The 15,196-nt window shown below is 36.6% G+C and overlaps 1 protein-coding gene across 2 annotated transcripts in view; it reads right to left on the bottom strand.

Moving 5' to 3' along the window:
* Positions 1-15,196, bottom strand: part of ppp1r12c (protein phosphatase 1, regulatory subunit 12C) — a 252,081-nt gene that overhangs the window by 41,756 nt on the left and 195,129 nt on the right. For both annotated transcript variants that reach the window (XM_039773835.1, XM_039773836.1), the window contains exon 17: positions 10,272-10,362. In XM_039773835.1, coding sequence (XP_039629769.1) covers positions 10,272-10,362 — 91 coding nt within the window. The remainder of the gene's footprint in view (positions 1-10,271; positions 10,363-15,196) is intronic.

The raw sequence follows: 15,196 nt of genomic DNA, 5'->3' as shown, positions 1-15,196 counted from the left end.
CAATCAAAATCCCCACAAATTATAAATTACACAAATTAGAAAACTCACAAAAACTATTTTCTTTTCTGAGCACTTAAAACATCCCACTGTTAAAGAAAACACAATAACAAATCTATTAGATAAGTAAAATTAATTATTATAACATCACCTTAACTCAACAACTTTATGGGACCCCCCCACACACACAAGCCGGCAACCACACAAAATAAAAATAATATTACAACATACCCTCCTTGTTGCAGATCTGGTCGACGCTAGGGAATGTGGTGGCCAAAAACTTTGAGGCCCGTTCACATTACTCACAAATAAGTGGAGTAAAGGTTATTGTTCATTGTCCAAGCGCAGCGCTTCCACACTATGGGAAACAATTGAGTCCTTCGGCAGGCAAGCTCACAGCTAAATGCTCCAAGCAAAAAGGAGTTAGACCGTCCAATGCAGTGAAACCTGCCACTTTTCCTTATTGTCAGGCTTTCCTTTGGTCACCTGGAGCGCTATCCTGAGTATACAGGATCTCTACACAGGCTAGCTAAGCTAGTTAGCCTGTAATGCCAATCCGATCTACACTGCTTCTTCGACAACGTCTTCTTCCTGTATTGTCGTCCAACAAGTTGTAACCTGTACACCAACTGGAGCTAAAAGCATTTTTTTTTAACTCCGTGTAGTCATTCTTTTATCTTAGTACAAGCGACGCCTGTCCTCTTGCCCACTTTTATTTTTTTTTTAACCGCCTGCCACGCAGCCAATCACATTACAGAAACACTGACATCACACTTTAAATCCCAATAAATGAAAACAAAGTTAAACAACATTGGTTGTCTATAAGCCAATGTACATTAAAAAACAGTACATTACAACCAAACTACAAAATATGTTAACCTTAATGTGAATCACTTCTATTAACCAAAACACAATAACTGAACTGAATACATCTTCAACACTTAACATAACTAAATAATAATCAATTATTCTTTTTCAAAGAACCAGTAAACACTATGAAGGGAATATTATATGAACCTAGGGGCTATAGTTATACATAGGACTCTTTTTTAGTATCAGATGTAGTATCCAATCCTGAAATGAGAAATGTGATCATCATGGGTAGTTCATTTAACTGTAAAGTGATTCTGATAAGTATCTCCCCAACCAATGCAGATGATAGGGACTTCATCCAAAATGTATTTGCATCCATTCCCACTATGAACACTCATAAAATTATAATGGCTGGGGACTTGAATTGTGTTTTAAATCTAGACAGGTCTTCTGCCACAGGTGCGATGACATCTAACACTGCAAAGGCAATAATAAAGTTTGTAACTGATCAGACCCCTGGAGATTTCTAAACCCTAACTCAACAGAATATTCCTTCTACACACCGGTGCATCACTGTTACTCAAGAATTGATTATTTCTTTATAGATAATTTCTTGCCTACAATTAAATCTTGTAAGTATGACAATATTGTTATCTCCGACCATGCCCCTTTGATCATGGAGCTTAATTATGCCCCACATACAATACTTATCTCACAGCTGGCATCTTAACCCATTTTTATTAGCAGATGAGAACTATACAGAATTTATATCCAAGCAAATCAATTTTTTTTTTAGAGACAAATATATCCTCAGCGGTTTCTGCAGGAATACTCTGGGAAACCTCTGCAGGCGAGAGGACAGTTGATCTCATATCTTTCCCATAGAAGTAAATTGGAAACCAAGAAGGTATCAGATCTAATCAGTGAAATTACCAGAATAGATCAAGAACATGTCAGTGTCCAAATGAGGCTCTGCATTTAGAACTCAACCTCTTGACAACAGAAAAAACAGAACTCATTTTGTAAATCAAGACATCATTACTATGAACATGGACAGAAAGCAACTTCACAAGCAGGAAGTTTGCAATGCAATCCCAGCAATCACCAACACAGACGGAGACAAAATCATTGACCATAAAAATATAATGCACACATTTAGGGACTACTATAGGTCCTTATATTCTACTGAGTTTAAAGGAGACATTTCTGGGTGCATTACAGAAACCACAACTAGATACTCTCAATGCAGAGGAATTGGATAAACCTCTGGCACTATCAGAATTACCAGATGCTATAAAGTCACTTCAGAGTAAAGCAGCAGGCCTAGATGGATACCCTGCCGCATTTTATACAAAAATCTCAATTAAGCTAGCTCTCCTTTTATTAGAAACATTTACAGAAGCTAGAGACAATAAAATTATACCTCAAACTTTTTGCCAAGCATTACCTACCATCTTTCCAAAGCAAAATAAGGACTTATTCCAATGTTTCCAATGTTTGATGTCTGTTTAATGTAATATATTCACCCACAAAGCCTAACACCCAGGAGATATTATCGTTGGATGCAGAAAAAGCATTTGTATTGCATGAATGCAAGTACCTTTTCACTACACTAGAAAAATTTGGGTTAATTCAGAGTACATTAATTCAGAGTACTTCAAACTAGAACATGGTATTAGACAAGGATGCCCCTTCATCACCACTGCTTTTTGCAATCGCCACTGAGCCACTGGCAGTTCATTGTCGAAATGCTTATGAGATTAAAGGGGTTATCAGAGAAGGACTTGAACAGAAAATTTCTCTATATGCAGATGATATGGTACTGTACCTATGAGATCCACAAAATACTGTGCCTAACAGCGCTAACAGAATTTCGAAAGATTTAGAATTAATTTGAATAAAAGTGTGCTCTTTCCAGTGAATTCTCAAGCACACAATATTAGATTGGACACCTTCCCTTTTATCATCTATACTAATAAAAGGCAAAGTCCTCACTCACTCACTCATCACTAATTCTCCAAATTCCTGTGTAGGTGAAAGGCTGAAATTTGGCAGGCTCATTCCTTACAGCTTACTTACAAAAGTTAAGCAGGTTTCGTTTCGAAATTGTACGCAAAACGGTCATAACTGGAACCTACTTTCGACCATATATATGGCCATGGTCGGCGGCTCGGTCGCCGTGTGAGGCGGAGTTACGTGGGCGGCGTGATGATGCGGGATGCAAGTGCGTAGAGAACAAGGAAGAGATCCAAAGAGCGCTGAACAAAAACGCTCCAAAGAGCGCTGAAGAAAAACCGCATACAAGCTTATTCATAAGTGCAACTACTGCGGAAACAAAGCATGGTGTAAACCGTAAGTTTAAATTAAGTTTATAGACACGCTAACATTTATCATGCCTTCCATGAATACTTTATTCGCAAGATACAAGTTTAATGAGAAGACACGAAGTACAGTATAAAGGAGACTTTGGATCCCTTTGTAACGGAGTTAAAAATGCTGAAGCAGGAAACTTTTCAAGTGCCGGGTCTTAGCTAAAATTAAATAAAGCCGTGGACATTGCGAGATTGTACGCACAAGCTTCGATGCATGTACTCCAAGCGGCTCAAGTCAACTGACTTTGCAGGACTGGAAAAGATTAAATTAAGTTCATACACACGCTTCTGATAAATATTCGCAGGCAATTTCCACAACTTAATACCGGGAATTCCTGTTGAACATCTTACATTCACGAGTACCGATTTGGGTGGTAAACACTTCGATGAATAAAACCTGTTATCTTTACAACGGATGACAAACACGGAATATAACTTGAACACAACACATCCTCCAAATACGCACCTGATTGAAAGAAATAATGATAATCAAATCCTTGATGACAGCAACACTCATAACAGTGACAAAACTATTACATTGACAATCATGTTACGTTATTTTTAAAATGTTTCGTTTTCTTAGCACAAGCACGCATTTAGTCACACTTTGCATTCCAAACAAAGGGGAACTTTTGTCAATGCATGATTTCCTGGTACATTGATTACCTTGATGCACACATCAGAGCTACAAAAATGTGAGAGTCGGAAGAAAGCACGTTGCTAGGACTGATCGGAGGCAAATTTCATTTCAAAAGGCTACCCGACAGAAGCCTTGATAAAAGCATGGTTTTGTGCAAACTGTGCAAAAATGAGTTTGCATACCACCGAGTCACTTCAACCTTACGGTACCATCTAAATGCAAAACATATTACAGTAAGCACAGAAACAGTGTATGCTGTTAGAACTAGCAGGACGAGTTCGAGTACCAACAAAAGATGTCGGCAGCCCAAACCTCATGAAATGACTGGCTTCAGGACCAAAATTGATAAGTGAACATCGGTCAAACTTACAAATTCTCTCGCAAAATGGATTGCTTTGGACTGTAGACCACTAACAGTGGTGGAAGATAGGGGGTTAGAAAATGTGCTACAGTTAGCGTCTGTTCATCCAACTTTACAACTGCCGTGCCGAGAGACTATTTGAAGTAAAATTCAACAGCTTTATGACACTGAAAAGCAAGCAAAATTAGATGCATTACAGAAAGCAGACTTTGTGGCTTTTACTGGGGATCATTGGACTTCTGTGACCGTTAGTAATTTTAATTACATCTAATTACAAAATGTTCAATGATCACACTGTTTTAGCCTAATGTACAAAATAATTTTGGCTAAGGTTACTCAGAGTTTAAAGGTGAAGCTGGTCAAATTACCTTATGTTTCTGCCTTATTTTTTTTAATAAGAAAAACTACACTTTATGTTGAAAATTTTGTTATTATTATTTAAAAACAATACCATTTTGAAAATGTATTTAAAGTACTTAAAATACCACTTTATTTTTAAGTCTTCCCAGGGATGATATTTTTGTTTCTGTTTTGAATTGAAATGCAGTTTAAATGCATTTTTTTTTTCAGAAATTGAAAGAGCTTGAGTTTACAATATTCATGTCCATGTCGCCCACTAAATCCCTTTTAAATTAAAAAAAAAAAAAAAACATTTGCGATTTGGGTCAAATTTTCTTGTGCGATTACATATTAATTAATTACACAGCCTCTAATTAATTAGATTAATTTTTTTTAATCGAGTCCCACCCCTAATACATATATACAGTGGTGTGAAAAACTATTTGCCCCCTTCCTGATTTCTTATTCTTTTGCATGTTTGTCACATAAAATGTTTCTGATCATCAAACACATTTCACCATTAGTCAAATATAACACAAGTAAACACAAAATGCAGTTTTTAAGTGATGGTTTTTATTATTTAGGGAGAAAAAAAATCCAAACCTACCTAGGGGGCAAATAGTTTTTCACACCTCTGTATAGATATATATATATATACAGTGAAGCCTCGTTAATCACGGTTAAAGTGTTCCAGACTCTACTGTGATAAATGAATTTTCGCGAAGTAGGATTCTTTATTTATAAATCGAATATTTTTGTAGTTAGAGTATAGAAAACCTGTTTACAACCTTCTAAATACGTTTTTTAACATTATTAGAGCCCTCTAGACATGAAATAACACACTTTAGTCACCATTACACTTGTATTATCCAATATATTAGACAAAATAAGAGAAAATAAGACATATTAGATGTTACAAATATCATATTATTACTAGGCTCACCCGCCTTTTAAGGCGACCGACGTTTATCCTCAATTTGTATGCGCTCCATGTGTACATCAGGCATGTAAGTGTAGGGAATGAGAACATTAAAGTGCCCATTCATAACATCTCCCAAAAACCTACGTTTTTTTATCCCCTCGAGTGCCTGTCCAAAGTCGTACAATGTCAGCCCGAATCTGTACTGCTAAAGATGGAGTTTCATGCACTAAATAAGCTATAGATGAGAATAGGCAAGCATCATCTCCCCTGATATTTACTACGCGGTGAGACATTTGTACTCCATCAACATTAATTATTTCCAGAGACATAATTTTGTCTATTTTTCCAGTGCATCGTGCACAAAAGCAAGGGAACGATGGAAGTACCAGAACTCTGCTCACATCGCGTTGCTTCGTACCGCAAGCCGCAAGTATTAAGTCTGTGATAAGCGGAATACCGCTACGCTTTGCACTCACGGGACGGAAGGACAATCCCTACCGCTTTTATATAGTAAATTATTGTACTGTACATTTAATTACACACACCCACTATCCTATGAAGGCACAACCTCAGTAGGAGAGTCTTCAGGTGGTGCAGTATCTTCAGCAGGTGCATCGTTGACTTCTTCCGCTGAAGGAGTACTAAGAGTAGGCAGTGGGTATCTGGGTGCGTGGCTGAAGAACATCTTGATAGGCAGTTGCTGGCGCTGTCTTTTCATATGCGCGAGGAGGCTTTTGTAGGGTATTGCCATCTTCGATCATATCCAAGAGTTTCACCTTCTCCTGGATAGTAAGCATCTTCCTCTGGCACTTAGTTTTATTAACAGAAGGCTTAGAAAAAGCAGCACGTTTAGGAGCCATCGTTAGATAAAAGTTCTCAGAAAGCGCATGCATAGTGACGTAAGCGTGTATGAGAAAAAATCGTGATAGAGTGAAGCCGTGAAAGTCGAAGCGTGATATAGAGAGGGATCACTGTATGTGTGTGTATATATATATATATATATATATATATATATATATATATATATATATATATATATAAATATATATATATATATATATATATATATATATGTGTGTGTATGTGTATATATATGTATATCTATACTAAAAAAAGGCAAAGACCTCACTGACTGACTGACTGACTCACTGACTGACTCATCACTAATTCTCCAACTTCCCGTGTAGGTAGAAGGGTGAAATTTGGCAGGCTCATTCCTTACAGCTTACTTACCAAAGTTGGGCAGGTTTCATTTCGAAATTCTACGCGTAATGGTCATAAATGGAAGGTATTTTTCTCCATTTACTGTAATGGAGTTGAGCTCGAAAGCTGTGGGGGGGCGGAGTTTCGTGTGACATCATCACGCCTCCCACGTAATCACGTGAACTGACTATCAACGCAGTACGTAGAAAACCAGGAAGAGCTCCAAAAAGCTCTGAAGAAAACATGCATTATATAATTGAGAAGGCAGCGAAACAATAAGAAGCGAGCGAGTGATATATACTACCATATTAGTGAGTGCTGCTACTTCGGAAAGAAAGCAAGGTGTAAACCTAAACTTTAAATTAAGTTCATAGACAGGCTGCCTCTGGCGTTTCACATGCCCACAGGTAATGCAGGATACAAGTTTAATGAGAGGACGCAGGATATAAACGAGAGTTTTGATCACTTTGTAACTAAGTTAAAATTGCAGGTGAAGGGGTGTGCTTATGCAAATTCCAAGAGACTGTGTTTGTGGGGGATTGACAGTTAAGGCGGTGGGGAGTCACGTCATCATCTCCCCTCCCATTTATCTCATTTCGCTCTGAGCTGAGCTCCGCGGCTAACGCCGTCTTCCGAAGCAACTTCGTCACACTGCCACCAAATACTCACAGAAAAATCCACAAGTCAATACACACGCTGTCTCTAGAGTTTCTCCACACTGAATCCTCCAGGCACTACTTACAAAAGGTTACATTGACAATCATGTTACGTTATTTTTAAAATCTTTCCTTTTCTTAGCACAAGCACAGCTGAGAAGCTTCGATGCATGTGCTCCATAACGCGTTAAAAAATAATGCATTTAATCACACTTTGCATTATAAGCTTTTGTCAATGCATGATTTCCTGGTACACCGATTACATTGATCAGCGAATTTTACCCTCGCACCCCCTTGGTTTGATAAAAAGTATGAAAAAATATGAGGTTAACACAGAAAAACAGATAACCAATTCAAGCTTTATGAATAATCGATTCGCCATCAATAATTGTTTTGGTAAAGCCATACTCAGTGTAATCCTCCTTCCATTTTATAATTTTTCCGCCACTAGCCATGATTAAATGAATGGTAAAAAAGTAAGAGCGAAGCGAGGGTGACTTATTTAGGCAGGCATATATATGACAGCAACACTCATGACAATGTCAATCATGTTACGTTATTATTAAAATGTTTCCTTTTCTTTTTCATTACTTCTTTAACACACTACTTCTCGCTGCGCAGGTATTTTGATATATATATATATATATATATATATATATATATATATATATATATATATATATATATATATATATATATATATATATGAATGACCTCCAAAGAGCGCGGAGACTTTTGATATCAGTTCTTTCACTTGTGAGCTACTTTAAGTAACGAGTTATGGTGCCTTTATTAAGTAAAAATAAGCTAGCTAGGGAACAGGATGATTTTCTGTGGAGGAATATTTGGAACAAATGTAAATAAATATCCAAATAAATAAATGTTTTAGGAATTGCGATAATAAATAATAATAAAGCAATGTGTTAGTATAAATAATTAAATGTGTCACGAAGTAGGTTTTGTTGCTTATTTTTCATTTTATTTATTTCCAACACCACACACAACATGAAATACTGTATAGTTTGAAACAAACTGTCAATTTAACCCATTAAAGATAGATGTATCAAAACCTGGTACAAAAAGAAAACATAATTTGAGAATAAAAGGATGTTTGATTATTGACTGCATTTAATGTGTTTGAGTAATCATAGGTGATTTTTTTATGCTTTTCTTATGTTGGATACTGCATTAAAATCACTCTGTACATGCAGTGAATCTTTTTTGAGAAGAACTGTGTTTTCAAGGGTTGCATTTGCTGTGTTTTTTTTCTCTCACAGCCCTCAAAGTCATAAACACTTCGTGCTTTAACAAATAGATTGCATAAGGGACTACTGTTTTCATATGTAAACTTTAACTGCTAGTTTAACATTGGTGTTTATGCTATGTACAAAAAATAATGTGCTCCTTAACCTATCTGATGTATCCACAGCTGTTCGTATTTGTAAGCATGCATCCACTTCACGGTAACTACTTTCGGCATTCTAAACCCATTAGTCAGAGTCTTAGAAGAAAGTCACTGAGATGTCTTAACACACTTTTTTCATTTTGGGATTTTTTCCTTCTTTTTTTAGAAGACATTATTCCTTTAACCTGGGAAGTTACATCCTTTACATCTTCTACAACTCTAAGATAGCCAGTGTGCTTTTCTATGCTGTGGTGTGCTGGGCTGGTAACATAAATTCAAGAGAGGCTCACAGAATAAATAAGGTAATTGAAAGGGCAGGCTCAGTTACAGGACACATTTTGGATGCCTTGGAGTCAGCAGCGAAGGGGAGAGTCAAAAACTGGCATCATGAAAAATGCTGCACATTCTCTCTCTGATACACTGAAAACTTTCAGCCAAAAAATCAATCAGACGTTTGTCAGGAAACGCTACTGGAGCTCCTTTATACCAACAAAAAAAAAAACACTTGCATAAGGCCTCACCATGACTGGGACTGCAAAGTCAGAATTTTTCTCTCTTTTTAATTTTCTGTCTTTTTAGCCATTCTGGTGTTTATTCAGACCATAGATAAATATTATATATACACACACACACACTATTTATTTAATGAAACATTATAAAAAAAAGCTAACATTTGCTCGTTTGTATCTGTCACCACAAACCAATAGCAGCAATTATTCCAATGAATGTTGTGATGGCTTGTCCGTTTTATTTAAGAAAGCATTTCATTTTCAGTCAATTACAAGATTTGTTGAAACTACCACTATTATGATTTTGATTGTAATTATTTATTACCTATTATAAGACACTCATCAAGTTTTAGAGCAGTCTGCAGTCAGTCTATTTATTTGAAAACTGCTAAACAATCAATTAAAACATTTGCTAACTGTAGATGCATGAAAAGGTGCTGATGTGAAGGTAAGAAAAAAATTAAGCATCTGTACAGCATAAAATGAGCTCTTGTATACATCACATGGTAATCTTTCATTGCAGATAGATTGACTATTGTGTTTATAACCCACAAACATATATAACTCTCACATCCCTCCCATTTACTGGAAAAAGTGTATTAAACCATGGGTTAAATTCAGGGAAAAATGGTAAATAAAGTTCACTATGTTGCAAGGTGTTCATTTATATCCAGAATACGCATTAAAGAAGTTCTCTCTAAAATGTACAATAAGTTCAGTTCAGCTCAAATCAAATAAAAATGCCCTTGAATAATCTAATTACAGCTTTTTTTTTGCAAAAGCATACTAGATAAATAATGATGTCAACTGAACAGATAGAGAAAAAGATAAACAGAATGACAAAATTACTTTGAAACTGTTGTAAAATCTTGTCGGTAGGAATCTGTTCCATAACTCTGGCAAATTGCAAATTAAAAGACAGACAAATCTTACATTATAAATTAGAATTTCTCCCAACCCCCATATATATCAGGATTGTTTTTTATCTCTAACTCTCTTGGTACATTTGGATGGCTAAAATAATAATGTGCATCCTGTTGCAACTGTATTTCACCTTTTTGTAATCTGGTCCAGGCAAATTCTGATCTTCATCATTCATACAGAATATACCATTACTTGGTATTAGGCGGTTTCCATTGCCCAGGCTAGAAAGGAAAAGCACAAAGATTTCATGTTAATATACGGAGTTCTTCCTAGAATGTATGGTTACAGGGACAACATGTCTGCCCAACATACATGCTACTGCCTCACAGCTCCTGGAGATTATACACAAATCACAGTCCAATAATTGAATGAAATCCGTGCAATATGCTCACACTTGTGTGGGTTTTCCTCAGGGTACACCAATATCCTAAAGAAGCATATGGACAACTAGCTATATAATGCTACTGTAGGTATATAAAAGAGTATGTCCAATTTTTAACTGGCACACCATCTACAGTATGCTTAATTTTCTGTCTTGTACACAATGTTATCAGGGTTGGCTTTGTTCCTTTTCAAATAAAACAAGGCTAAATGAATTTAGTGAATGGATAGATCTGTTTTGAGTATGCAAGAAAAGCTGCAAAATTAGTGTAACTAATTAAAGTTAAAAATAGAAAAGCTTTTTTGGTAAAATGTTGACTTTTAGAGATTTTTTTATTGACAGAACATATAATTAAACTGTATATAAATAATTATTTATGCTTCATACAGGATAATGATTTTTCATTTTTTAATTTGCTTTCAGTAAATTAAGGATGAATGAGAAAGTGATACAAAATGAGTAAGTTTATCAGATAAAGTTTAGATGGATTTTACGTCGGGGAAAAATAGAATTTCAGAAGTAAACCTCATAAAATTACCAGTTAAATGTGAGTTGTATTACAATTATTTTAAACTAAGTAGATTCTTTGATAAATTTGCATATGATATAATGAGATGAAAAAAGGAGAAAGCCAGGTCTGGAAAACAGCATTAGTAAATGTTTTGAGGAGAAAGTACTTCACTAGGGAATCTCTTTTGAACCTGTTGTGGTTTGCAGTAGTGATGAAGCTGTTAAACATTCAACAAGCGAGTGCTTTAACATTAGGATCCCTGAAGCCTATGAAAAAACTTGTAATGCTGGACCACCTTAAATTCCCTTGCACCACCTCATCAGCATCTTTTGTTTTGCAAATGTGTTGCTCAGCGCCAGCAGCCTGTTATCCCATCCTCCACCGATGCAGCTTTAGTTGTACGCAAAGATCTCTCAGCTCAAGTCTGTTTATATGGGTGTGAGGTGCCTTGAATTGTATAGGGTAAATAATGCATCTTTTTCGGAAAACATACATTTCATGTATGTTCCATGTCTACAACAATCTGTGTAAATATAGGATGACAGGAAATGCAAGAAATATTGAACACATAACTAGAACAGAAACTTTTTCATGTTGTAATAATAATTGGCAAAATGCTGACGTTAAGAGTATAATGTGTGAAGACTGAAGTCCAAATATCAAATAAACACTTTCACAAAAGACACAGATATAACAAAACAAGAGTGTTTTTTTAAAATATACCGGGATACAAGTAGAGCTGGATTTGGATTGAGGCTGTATTGTTTATATCGAGTTTAAATAAAGTTTTGATTTAAACTTGCGGAAAGCCTCTTTTCTTATCCCCCCCTGCCTGCTCCAGGCTTCACTACTGTGCTCAAATGGGCAGCCCCTACTCTCGCTCACGTGCATGCAAACAACTGTCTCGAAACATGGAGGGGCATGACATACAAGTTATAACTGAAGTTATGTATGTAAAAAGAACAATGGTTCTATTATTTGGAGGTGATATGGATTTCAAAGTTCAGATGAGCAGAATCACAAAATATTTAAGGAATGCCAAAAGGAGGTAGTGTCAAAAAGTGGGAGCACTAACAGTCTTTTTCATCACTTAAACCAGTGGCACAAAATTCAATACAATGAGACTGTTAAACTCAGTTCAACTACTGCAATTATGAAGCATTCACCACCCAAAACGCAGAGACCAAATCAGACGACATTGCAAGCTTCATTTACCCATGCCACGCCTTATGGGAGGAAAAAAAAAAAAAAAAGTGTGAAGTGGTACAGTGTCACTGGGCAGTTGCTCACTACATAGCAAAAGATATACTTCCCATCTCAACTGTGGAAAAGGGTGGTTTTAAAAGACTGATCAAAACACTTGAACTCCATTTGCGAATTGCCCTGTCGCAATTACTTTGCAAGAGAAGCGCTGCCTAAGTCAGACGTACCCTTAATGACCTGATCGCTAAATGAAAACATTTTGCGCTGACAACCAATATGTGGTCAAGCCGCCATATTTAAGTGTGACTATTCATTTCATTGAAACTTTAACTCAGTATATTTTGACTGTGTACTTTTTATTATGAATCTCTGTGTTTATGTGTCTGTTTCTTTTATCCTTTGGTTATTGTGTGTCTGATATGTTGGGTTTTTATTGTACAGCACTTTGGTCAGCCGTGATGTTGTTTTTAAAGTGCTTTATGAATCTATACTAATAAAAGGCAAAGCCCTCACTGACTCACTCACTCATTCACTCAATCACTGACTGACTCACTCATCACTAATTCTCCAACTTCCCGTGTAGGTAGAAGGCTGAAATTTGGCAGGCTCATTCTTTACAGCTTACTTACAAAAGTTGGGCAGGTTTCATTTCGAAATTCTACGTGTAATGGTCATAACTGGAACCTACTTTTCTCCATATACTGTAATGGACGTTAGCTCAATAGACGTGGGGGGCGGAGCTGCGTGTGACATCATCATGCCTCCCACGTAATCACGTGAACTGACTGTGACTGCAGTACGTGGAAAAGAAGGAAGAGCTCCCAAAGTGCTCAAGAAAAACTTTATTTGCCATATACAAGTTTAATGAGAAGACACGAGGTATAAACAAGACTTTGGATCACTTTGTAACGGAGTTAAAATTGCTGTAGTGAGAAACTTTTAAGTGCCGGGTCTTAGCTACATTAAATAAAGCCGTGGACATCGCAACATCACACAAGAGAGCAGCTCACGTGAACTGACTGACTGCAGTACGAGTGATCACTTCCATGCATCAAACCTGTTCAAAAAACGCATTACACAATTGACAAGGTGGGAAAAGAGTGTGCTCCGAGCTGAGCTCCACAGCTAACGCGGTCTCGCGTAGGCAACTTCGTCATGCTGCCACCAAATACTCACAGAAAAATCCACAAGTTAATACACACACTGTCTCTAGTGTTTCTCCACACTCAATGTATTCCTTGCATCCCTGTTATACCCTCTGATCTCCCATTTCAATTCAGATGCCTCCAATTTCCAGTAAGGCTATGCTTCACGATGAGAAGCAAGAATTCTCAGGGACAGACCCAACAAAAGGTTGCCATTGATTTCAGGCAAGATTGCTTTTCTCCTGGACAACTATACGTTGCATTCTCAAGGGTGAGCTCGCGCAGCTTCGTCATATTACAACCAGAGTGCTGAACTGACAACGTGATATATAAAGAGAACTATAATAATCATAATAAATGAACAATAAAACAGCGGAGAACCCGTGGATTAAATAAAAAGGCAGCTTTCCTGGCAAAGCAAAGAAAGAGGATTGGTTTATATGTAGTTTGTTTATAAAACAGCGGAGAAGCTGTGTAAAGGCTGCTTCACAAAAAGCCAGTGGAGCGCCTTATATGAGCAGGCAGTCAGCTAAAGAAGGGAATCAATAAATATCTCTAATCGTGATAAACAAACAAAAAATAGCGTACAAGCCGCGGATTAAATAAAGGAAATGGGTACTTGAACAGTACAGTAAGTCTCGAATAGCTACACAATAACTATAAGAATCGTAATAAATGAACAATAAAACAGTACCGAACCGCGAAGCAAGGAGAACCGACGGCCTTATATGTCATTCGTTTATAAAGCATCGGAGAAGCTGTATGAAGGCAGTTACACAAAAAAACAGCAGAGCGCCACACACTCTGAACGTATTCCTCGCATCACCATTATACCCTCTGATCTCCCATTTCAATTCAAATGCCTCAAATTTCCAGTAAGGCTCTGCTTCGCGAGGACAATTAAAAAGTCTCAGGGACACACCCACAAAAGGTTGCCATTGATTTGAGGCAACATTGCTTTCCTCCTGGACAAAACTATACGTTGCATTCTCAAAAGTAATCTCAGTGCACAGCTTGGTCATATTACAACCGGACTGCTGAACTGACAACGTGGTATACGCGGGGATTTTGCTTTATACAGTATAATATATATATATATATATATATATATATATGACAGCAACACTCATAACAGTGACAAAACAATTACATTGACAATCATGTTACGTTATTTTTAAAATGTTTCCTTTTCTTTTTCATAACTTCTTTAACACACTACTTCTCCGCTGCGAAGCGCGGGTATTTTGCTAGTAGATAAATAAAATAATAAATAAAAATAATAATGGGAGATTGAACGTGTCTGTCAGCAAATTAGCTATTTCCCTGAAAACTACACTTGGGAGCATATAGCTGAAGCTCTGCAAGGTACCTTCGCAAACAGAAAGTTAGATGAAGAGGCTCATTTCTATTATGAAAGCGGTGCAATCTCTGAAGTGGGAAAGAACACAGTGCTTTAGTCATCGACTTTATCTGGTAAGTGGGAAGTGCAAATTTGTAAAAAATTAACGTTAACTGCTTAAGTGTAATAATTATGAAAGCCAGGATTAAGCAGTAAAAGTGAGTTTTTAAACTGCTCGCCTTTACAGCGAGTTATGCCAGTTACTTATTTTACAAAGTGGAAGTTTAAATTAGATACAGCATATAATGTAAAATGCCCTTAGGCCAGAAATTTTTTTTCTAAAATGAAATGTGTTTTATAGATTTACTTATAAAAAAAACCCCAAAAATCATGCAAAACAAACAAATTTAAAAGCATGTCTAATGTACAGTAGTTTGCTAACTTGTTTGTTTAAACATTGAAGAGCAAGAAACAG

Source organism: Polypterus senegalus, chromosome 13 (genome assembly GCF_016835505.1).
Source record: "Polypterus senegalus isolate Bchr_013 chromosome 13, ASM1683550v1, whole genome shotgun sequence".
NCBI lineage: Eukaryota > Metazoa > Chordata > Cladistia > Polypteriformes > Polypteridae > Polypterus > Polypterus senegalus.
Note: the sequence above shows the minus strand (reverse complement) of the source record. Positions and strands in the feature narration are given on the sequence as shown.